Here is a 10,786-nt window from a genome sequence, read left to right as displayed (position 1 = left end):
ATGTGCTAAACTGTCCTCCATTTTGAAGTCTTTATAATGGAGTATGTGCTAAACCATCCTCCATTTTGAGGTGTTTGGGATGGAGTACGTACTAAACTGTCCTCCATTTTGAAGTGTTTGGGATGAAGTATGTGCTAAACTGTCCTCCATTTTGAAGTGTTTATAATGGAGTATGTGCTAAACCATCCTCCATTTTGAGGTGTTTGGGATGGAGTACGTACTAAACTGTCCTCCATTTTGAAGTGTTTGGGATGAAGTATGTGCTAAACTGTCCTCCATTTTGAAGTGTTTATAATGGAGTATGTGCTAAACCATTCTCCATTTTGAGGTGTTTGGGATGGAGTATGTGGTAAACTGTCCTCCATTTTGAGGTGTTTAGGATGGAGTATGTGCTAAACTGTCTTCCATTTTGAGGTGCTTGGAATGGAGTGTGTGCTGAACTGTCCTCCATTTAGAGGTGTTTAGGATGGAGTACGTACTAAACTGTCCTCCATTTTGAAGTGTTTAGGATGGAGTATGTGCTATACTGTCCTCCATTTTGAAGTGTTTAGGATGGAGTACGTACTAAACTGTCCTCCATTTTGAAGTGTTTGGGATGAAGTATGTGCTAAACTGTCCTCCACTTTGAAGTGTTTATAATGGTGTATGTGCTAAACCATCCTCCATTTTGAGGTGTTTGCGATGGAGTATGTGGTAAACTGTCCTCCATTTTGAGGTGTTTAGGATGGAGTATGTGCTAAACTGTCTTCCATTTTGAGGTGCTTGGAATGGAGTGTGTGCTGAACTGTCCTCCATTTTGAGGTGTTTAGGATGGAGTACGTACTAAACTGTCCTCCATTTTGAAGTGTTTAGGATGTAGTATGTGCTAAACTGTCCTCCATTTTGAGGTGTTTGGGATGGAGTATGTGCTGAACTGTCCAACACTTTCTCCTTCATCCCTACACCTCAAACTCATGCTCTGATCCAGTCTTTTACCTTGGCAAAACTATTTACAATCTCTATATATCTCAGTATTTTCAATCATTTTAATGCACAGAAAAACAGACAATCAGACAAAAAATTAATACATAACCTCTATTTGTAATGGTAGTAAAGACTGGTGATTAAATATGGTTTTGGATATTTTGATAAAACTTGCCAGACATTAGTGCTTTTGAACTTGAACTTGTTAATTTTAAATTATTAACATTCTTGGGAAGTTTCACCTTAAGCAATTTTCCCGTTTCGCTAATTCATAAATATCTTAAGAATTCACTAAGTTCCTAGGAAGTTATACTAGGTTGTAAACTGCTGATCTAACAGTCAAGTTAAGCACGTACAGTAGGCACATTACTCATTTATATTGATATACGAAAGTGTTGTGCATATGCCTGAATACACTGTACTACAATTACACATATGAAGTGCCTGATAGTGAAAGTGTAAAGTTAAAATGGTTGTTTCTAAGGAAATTTCATGATTGGCAACCGAAGGGCAATATGCGCTGTATGACCTAGATGCAAAATTAGGGACAAAATAAATAAACAGATTAATGGAGAGCTATAGTAGCCTATACGTTGTCTGTTGTGAACTGAGATTATGGTAACGTTGTTCGCTGTTTTATAACATTAACTTAATTACAAAACCAAAAGATAAATAGATGATATAGAGATTCAAAATAATTGAAACAGAATGCTGAAACAAGGGAGTAGCAAAGCTACAAATGGAGTAGTATCTTACCTTAATTAGGTTTAGGGTAAAATGAATAAAAGTTTCGGTTGTTTACATAAATAGTAAAAGGAAGGTGGCTGGCAGAATAGTTTATATTGAAACAAGAGTTATGTTAATTTTCAATTGACAAATATGAGAAAAAAGAGAAATATGTATATATATATATATATAATATATATATATATATATATATATATATATATATATATGTATATATATATATATATATATATACATATATATATATATATATATATATATATATATATACATATATATATACATATATATATATATATATACATACATATATATATACATATATATATATACATACATACATATATATATACATATATATATATATACATACATACATACATATATATATATATATATATATATATATATATATATATATATATATATATATATATAAATGTATGTGGGCAATAACATGATAGTTGTACTAAGAATCTTTCGGGCAGTGAAGTTAAGCAACATTGGATTATTTCAGTAACTGCATCGTGAAAGCTAATAGAGGCCAGCATCAATTGACCTATGAGCTAACGTTATCAACGGGCCATGGCTTCATCTTAAAATATCAAAGCTTAGGAATCCATGATAGATGAATAGACGATAATACACAACATTTAGGAATAGGAATATAATAATTGTTTACGTAATACTGTACGAATAAAAACTGTGAAAACTGACAAAAGTATTATGAGTATACAAGTGTATGTGGAAAGAAAAGGATATTAAATTCTTTTATAATAATTACAAAGTGTAAATATTTCGTATTTCACATTAGTTACTAACGATCAGATAATAAATGTACAGTCCTGATAGTAATTTGAGAAAAACGGAAGTTAGCCTTCAAATTGAGGTGAAAAAAAAAAACAAATCCTTCAAATTGAGGCGAAAAAAAATCCTTCAAATTGAGGTGAAAAAAACCCCCTTCAAATTGAGGCGAAAAAAAATCCTTCATATTGAAGAGGTGAAAAAAATCCTTCAAATTGAGGAGGTAAAAAAAAAGGTTGGAGAAACGACAAAAGAATTCATGCTTAATCTGTTCTCAATGAAAAAAACCGCATTATTAAATCCCCATTTAAATCTAATTCTGTGACATAAAGACATAGGGGAAATTAGCAGCAGAAGCAGCAATGGTTAAAAGGCGAATGAATAAGACTGTTGCAAAGGGCTTATATTAGCATTTAAAGTGACTATTTTACTGCTTGTTGTATCGTCCCCCAATCATTATTACGCCATAATATACACGTAATAGAAAGTAACCCCCTTAGCTTTGGTTTACAGACTTAGTTTTTTATATTACGCCTGGCGTATTAATTTCCAAAGATAGAACAGGCGTACAAAACTTAACCTAGTAAGGATCAAGTTTACGTCCCTTTTACTTTGCAGTGGCTACATAAACGCCATGACTGGCCTAGAAAGGAGCCAAGTAAAAAAGGAGCTAAGTAAAAAAGGAGTCGAGTAAAAAAGGAGTCGAGTAAAAAAGGAGTCGAATATAAAAAGGAGTCGAGTAAAAAAGGAGTCGAATATAAAAAGGAGTCGAATAAAAAAGGAGTCGTGTAAAAAATGAGTCGAATAAAAAAAGGAGTCGAATATAAAAAGGAGTCGAATAAAAAAAGGAGTCGAATAAAAAAAGGAGTCGAATAAAAAAAGGAGTCGAATAAAAAAAGGAGTCGAGTCAAAACGGTCGATGCCCCATTGACAGCAGAATGGAATAGCTTTAAATTGGCAAACTGCTGAAATATTTGAGCTATATATTGAACATATACTAGTAAAATAATTAATAATTACGACTAAATTTACAGTAGCTAAATATCCTATATTGCTCTGCGCAAGTACTAGAAATCAACCGTGGTACAGTTGCCTTCATTAATTCAGGCACACTTGAAGAGCGGTCCCCCACCCTGCCTGTAAAACATGGTTGCCAAGCTTGTGAACACGTGATCAAAAGCATTTTTACGAATTATATGAAGTGCTTTCAAGTAAATGAGAACATTTTCCTGTACAGCACTAATTAGATTAATAATAAATGCTTTTGATTAAGTGTTTATAAGCTTAGCGACTTTTTTTTAGGCAGCGTTGCCAACATTTTCTCTCTTTCTAAACAGTATAGTTTTTTAATAATCAGTATAAATAATATTAGATTATAAAAACTAAATATCTTTGTAAGTAGGAGCAAACATAATACTGTGGTTTTATAGTAGTTACAAATGGCAAAAAATCTCTTTTAAATATACTTTCTCCAGTATTTAACTTAATTATTCATAAATCAAAAGGGTTTGTTTACTATATAGCTCAAATAATCAATGCTCAAAGGAGCTTTCTCCATTAGCATTGCCACACAGTTTAGCAAGAGGTCGCTTCCTCTTGAAGGTTTAGGGGGTTGTATATCTTAGGCCAAAAGGTTCAGATAAGGTATTTTATAGAAATTAGTTTAGACCAAGGTATTCTATAGACCAAGGTATCCGATAGACCTTGGTTCAGACCATCTGTAACGAATGAACGAACCAACATTGATGCCACCACGGCTTGCGGCCATATTGTCCTAGGCCATTTCATTCAGCAGGCTATATTGATTGGTGGGTTTTTTGACTGATGGGCCCTAATAACAGCCACTGCCTTTCAGTAAACTTTGAAACAGTTATGAATATCTAATTTCTAAGCCCAATTGAACTCCAGTAAACCACATGGAAAATGATATATATGACTCCAAAGATGATTTTAGCACCGAAGAGCACGGACGCATTGAAGTTCCTGGAAACATTTACGTTGTGACTGGACGATGATCCTTTTGGTCCTATATCATCTCCATAGTTCTCGGCAGTTGATAAAGGATGAAACATCTGGACCATGGTACTCTTATCTGGAGGATTTTCCCATCTCTTGACTCTGTTGGTAACAAGATGCACTCCAATGATGAGAGACAGGAAGGTGATGCTGAAGATGTACCAGAAATCGATCATTTTCAAGTACGAAGTCTTCGGGAGGGCCATCGCCGAGTCCGAATAGAACGAAATCAGCACCAACAATGACGTCAGACTCATGGTGCCTCTGTCCTGTAGAACAATTTGTACATCGTTAGGTACATTAAGATCACTCTCCTCCACATCCCAACACCTCAAAACCATATTGCATATACAGTAGTGCAAATCTACTCAAAGTTGTAAGTTCTTTTTCACAAATTTCCCCCCCCCCCCAAAAGGGGACATCTTGATGTCATGGCTTCAAGATTGTTGACGGGCATATGTTGTTTATGTTTAATAATTTCAACACCAAAGATGAACAATATACTTCCGGACATCTGCAGTAGAAAAAAAAATATACTTATACCTGAAAATCATGTGGGTCAATGAACAGAGTGCCGTATCCCAAGAGATGAAGTAAGAACACTGGAAAGTAGGAAGAGAGAATGTGATACTCCGGGAACCTGCGCAACCTGACCCAGACGTGCATCGTGCTCTTGGACACCGTCAGGTTACAGTCCAGGACGTCGTACTCGTTCATCTTAAGGTCCCTGATCACATGATAGAGATTTGCGGAGAGCCTCATGCTGTCTGAGGCCGAATTTCCTATGGTGATGTTGATCCAGCAGTCTTGTACGTCGAAGGGAAAGGCCCTCATGTTGAACTTGCACGAGATGTAATAGGATTGTTTCTGTATCAACAATACAGAATTCTCTGATCCTGTGTAGATGTAATCTGCATTTTGAGAAGATTTAGGTTGAGATAAAATGATGATTTTTTTCCTTAGATATATTCTAGTCGCTTTCCAAGCAGTGCTTTTTGAATAGAAGAAAGTGCAACATTTAATACAGCAGTGCGGCGCGCTAAAAATTTTCCATAAAAATTCTGTATTTGCACTAATTAGTGATATCACTATCTACGGCAAAGCATTGGCAATCTCTCCATTTTTCTGCTTGTATTGCCTCATAAATAAAATTCCTTCTTTTAGGAGCCATAACCTCTTTTGCTTCCCCCCATGAATAACTGCCACCACTGCCCTTCTCTTTTACTTACATGTTTTCTTGAGACATAGGTTATGGTAATGCATTAGGTCACCGGTCCTTATCTTTTGTGGTTACTGTGTGATTATCTGCCCAACTAATGTAGGTTCCAAAAATTAATTTTTCTCAAGACTTAAAATTTATATAATAAAAGCACTGGGTACCGTACCAAACAGTTCGCATGCACTATCGGGCAATTTTCTCAGGATGCTTACGTACATCGCATATAACAAATATGTCAAATGCATTTCTCAGTGTATACTCTCCTACTGTTTAGACACAGATCCATACATATGAAAATTCGTCTTGTGAAATCAAAATAAGAAAATGTTGGGTGGAAGTAGTGGAAACAAAACTTGAAATTATTGACTTGAACAATTATTGTCATATATTCATATAATTTAAAACTTGACTTAATTACTTATACAATTGTCATTTATTCACATGCTTTGTAAATTCGTGCGATTTGTGTGTGTGTGTGTGTGTTATTGAATACTTTCCGACTAACTTTTTCTTCCCTGCCTTTATAAAATGCATTAATCTATCCAAATGGAATAAATAACTGTGGTAACATATAACAGAGTTCTGTGCTTTGTGTACTAAGGCAATAGATGAATATTATCCTTCTGATAACAATAACGACAACAATAAGACTGGCGACTTACCTTGACCAGTTCTGACAGGCAGCCCCTTTCTCATCACATACAGTTGTTTATTTGCTTTTGCCGTTCCAGCTAAGTTTTCCTCATTCTGTATCTGAAAGAAAAAGTCAATAACATCAATAGTTGGATTGACAGATGTTAGTCCAACCTACTTTTAAAATTCAAATCTTAAAAAAATCAAAACTTAATGAAGAGAGCCCTTGACCTACACTGGACTTTGCCAAACTGTCACAACTAGAGAATCACGAACCAACCACTGAACTATTTACCAGTTCAGGTGAGATGGAATCCTAAGGACACTGATTTATCGAAAGTGGGACGAGGGCATGGCAAAATATGGCAGGGTGAGCCAAATAGATTTTGAGTCACAGTGAGCACAGGAAGACAAATGGTGCTTAGATAAATAATTTTGTAGTCACCCCTTTTACACAGAGTTAGAACTTGTACGCAAGTGTTTCACACGCTCGTACACTAACCGCAATTCCATGTTTTTTGTTATCTCACTCTCCACCCACCCCGCCCCTGATAACAGAACCTGTTTAAGCTTGAGCGAGTTACGCCTTGAGGAGAAAATGAACCTCGGCGCACTGAAACCAAGCGAATGCCTCTGTACTGGAGAAGGGTGGTAGTTTCATGGATGTTGCGTGGAGGTAAGATTCTGGGTTGGAGGGCAGCATCATCAAACAGAGGGCACAACAGTGAGGGGGAAGGCGGGAGGGTGCTGTTCCTCCAGCGGTCCCCAATTGTGCGAGAGAAATGTGACTAAACTTTATTACACAAACAACGAGCTTATATACGAGTAGTTGCGAGCAAGAACCTCACAAAAATTCAATCTAATGCATGCAAAGGCAAGCTTAAACAGATTCTGTTATCAGTGTGGGGGGAGAGAGATATAAAAAAAAGGAAATACCGTAACAGTGTAAAAGCGTGTGTGAAACACGTGAGGTACACACTTCAATAATCAAACATGCATAAATGCCTTTATGAACTAACATAACTTTCGATATTTAATTTTCGTTTCCATCACCATGAGCTGGAACAGCCTACTGGAGCGTACATACCCATTTTCGGACACTCATGACGGCCAGGTAAGTCATATTAAGGATTATAAGATACCGAGTACACAAAACATGAACTTGGAAAATCAAATGGTGTTAGACACTTTATTGTACCCTTGCGTGGTATAACAGAGACAAATGGTGCTCATATACTTATGTTAGTGCATCTTAGTGCGTTCACCATAAAATAGAAAGTTAAATAATAGATGTTTATCTAGGAGTACTCACACGACCCAAAGAAGTTCAAGTTGTCCTTGAATACTTATTTCAGTGCATCGATATATGACAAATGGTGTTCAGACACCTATTGTGCCCTTGCACAATATGCTAAATACAAATAGCGGTCATATATTTATGCTAGTATCCTCAACATGCGGCAGGAAGCCTAAATTATAATTGAATGTTTATTTATGGGTACTCCAATGACCCAAAGAAGCCAATGGTTCTTTGAATGCATATTTTTGTCCATACACATAAGCTGGCAAAGCCAAATGGCGCTTGGATAACCATATTGTATTTAAATGACTCTGTGAAGCAAATAAATTATATGCTCGAAAACTTACCTTGGATATGCCACTCTAGAAGCCTACAAGGCCAAATTTCAGTACACCGCTCATAGACTCCTTGGGTACGTATCTGAGCACATTCCACGAGACTTGAGTATGTAAAACACTTTGAATATTGGTGTACTCTCCAAGAAGTGGGGAAGCCAAGCGGTGCATTAGCAATGAAAGGCAAATAGTGCTTAATTACCTTACTGCACCCAAATGAGCTAAGGAAGCCAAATGGTGCATTAACATGCATGTTAGTTCACTCACATGTAATAGATGTTCCAGATGATGCTTAGATGATAATGTTCAGTGCAATCAGAGGAGCTGTTATGTCAAGTTTATTTTTTTTACTTTTTACCTTACATCCATAATGAGACGAAGAGGCTAGGGCAAATCTTTGAATTTTTCGTGAACTAACAAGAGGCCGAAAAGCCCATCAAAGTTTATACATTCTTTAAAAAAATGACTCACCACGAGGAGAGGAATCCACAGGGTGCTCAGATGCTGTCCAAGATAGTTCACTTTACCCTCGTCCAGAAGATTTTTGAAAGTTAGACGACTGTCATTCCAAAGCACAAAGATCCTCAAGGACACTTGCAAGGTCTCCGTCATTATGTCGATTGAGGACAACTGGGCAAAACGAGTTTTATTACATTAGAAAAGTTTGTGATTGGATTTATTTTATCCTTTTATTAATAAACTTTTCAACATGGTCAATAGAATGGCTTCATATACCTTCATATATACAATATACATAATAACAAACTGCAACCCTTACAAATAAGGTATGTAAGCCTCATATTCTATAGAATTTTTTTTTATTCTTTATTTTATAATAGCATTACTGACATATTCTTTGGTAAGGAGCTTGTCTAATTTATTTATAAAAACTTTACTCAATATAAACTTCGTCTCTGACATTTCATTCCCTGTATAAGCAATCCGGTTTGGGTTGCCTGCCAAGACCCAAAGATCGACCCAACAATATATAACACCAGCTACAAAATCTGATAGTAACGCCATTGCTGTGTTTTCGCCTTTCTTCGATGGTGTCTTGGAATCAAATTTAATTATGTGATTGGATTAGGAGAAAAGGAGTCACACAAGAGCGCTCTCTGGGTTCTCTTGGACTCACCAAAGATGTCTAGACCGCCTTGCCAATATAAGAGGGTACAGTCACACCAAATCTGGCACATCCACTTCTCACGCATGCGTTTACATATACGAATATATCTAATTGATACAGGAATGGCAACATTGAGAAAAATATAACGATCTGATTTAACTAACTGGAAGCGGACATGTCAAAATTTGATGGTGATGTCCTTAGCGTGCCACGGTTTTGCCGAACAGGTACCATTTCAATCCTGCCACCATAAATTGTTAGGAGAGTAAAATTTGGCAAATAAGTTATATACAGATACAACACAGAAACTTAAGAATGAGACACCAACTGCATGGATACTGTAATTCTGTCACCTAAATCACCTACAATATTTCAATTTCTTGGCTTATCTATTTGGTAAATATGACGTTCCAAGGTTGAATGGAATAATAAAGGTATTGAAAATTGAAAAGAAAATCATCATCATCATCTCCTCCTACCACTATTGACGCAAAGGGCCTCGGCTAGATTTCGCCAGTAGTCTCTATCTTGAGATTTTAATCGAATGCTTTTCCATTCATCATCTCCTACTTCACTCTTCATAGTCCTCAGCCATGTAGGCCTGGGTCTTCCAATTCTTCTAGTGCCTTGTGGAACCCAACTGAACGCTTGGTGAACCAATCTCTTTAGGGGAGTGCGAAGAGCATGTCCAAACCATCTCCATCTACCCCTCGTCATGATCTCATCAACATATGGCACTCGAGTAATCTCCCTTATAGTTTCAATTCTAATCCTGTCCTGCCATTTAACTCCCAATATCCTTCTGAAGGTTTTGTTCTCAAATCTACTAAATTTATTGGAGTTTGTTTCATTGTCATACCTTGACTCATGTCGATAGAGTAACACCTATCTTACTAAACTGATATACAGTCTGATTTTTATATGTAATTTCAAGCGATTTGATTACCAAATTTTACTTAACCTAGCTATTGTCTGAATTGGTTTTGTTCAATCTTTCACTAAACTCTAATTCTAAAGACCCAATGTGGCAGTTTCAAACCATCCGATATCAGGGAGCAAAAATTGTGTCAGTTTCAAAACATCCGATATCAAATAAGGAACAGAAATTGTTGCAGTTTCAAAACATCCAATATCAAATATCAAATAACGAGCAGAAATTGTGGCAGTTTTAAAACATCCGATATCAAATAAGGTGCAGATATTGTGAAGTTTCAAAACATCTGATATTAAATAAGGTGCAGAAATAGGCAGTTTCAAACATTCAATATCAAATAAGGTGCAGAAATTGTGGCAGTTTCAAAACATCCGATATCAAATAAGGTGCAGAAATAGTGGAAGTTTCTAAACATCTGATAATGAATAAAGTGCAGAAATAGGCAGTTGCAAACATTCAATATCAAATAAGGTGCAGAAATTGTAGCAGTTTCAAAACATCCGATATCAAATAAGGTGCAAAAAAGTGGCAATTTAAAAACATCCAATATAAAATAAGATGCAAAAAATGTGGCAATTTAAAAACATCCGATATCAAATAAGTTGCAAAAAATGTGGCAATTTAAAAACATCCAATATCAAATAAGATGAAAAAAATGTGGCAGTTTCAAAATATCCGATATCAAATAAGGTACCAAAATTGCAGCAGT

General features: G+C 35.9%; 1 protein-coding gene across 1 annotated transcript; it reads right to left on the bottom strand.

Annotated features, from left to right (window-relative positions):
- Positions 1 to 4,008: 4,008 nt before the first annotated feature.
- Positions 4,009 to 8,637, bottom strand: LOC137653297 (ligand-gated ion channel 50-like). The gene is made up of 4 exons (XM_068386668.1): positions 8,489 to 8,637; positions 6,412 to 6,502; positions 5,074 to 5,441; positions 4,009 to 4,799 (listed from the first exon to the last, which is right to left on the bottom strand). Exons 1-4 carry the CDS (start codon positions 8,627 to 8,629, stop codon positions 4,395 to 4,397), a joined length of 1,005 nt encoding a protein of 334 aa, XP_068242769.1. The 5' UTR covers positions 8,630 to 8,637; the 3' UTR covers positions 4,009 to 4,394.
- Positions 8,638 to 10,786: the final 2,149 nt, after the last annotated feature.

The sequence above is a fragment of the Palaemon carinicauda genome, chromosome 14 (genome assembly GCF_036898095.1).
Source record: "Palaemon carinicauda isolate YSFRI2023 chromosome 14, ASM3689809v2, whole genome shotgun sequence".
Taxonomy (NCBI): Eukaryota; Metazoa; Arthropoda; class Malacostraca; order Decapoda; family Palaemonidae; genus Palaemon; species Palaemon carinicauda.
Note: the sequence above shows the minus strand (reverse complement) of the source record. Positions and strands in the feature narration are given on the sequence as shown.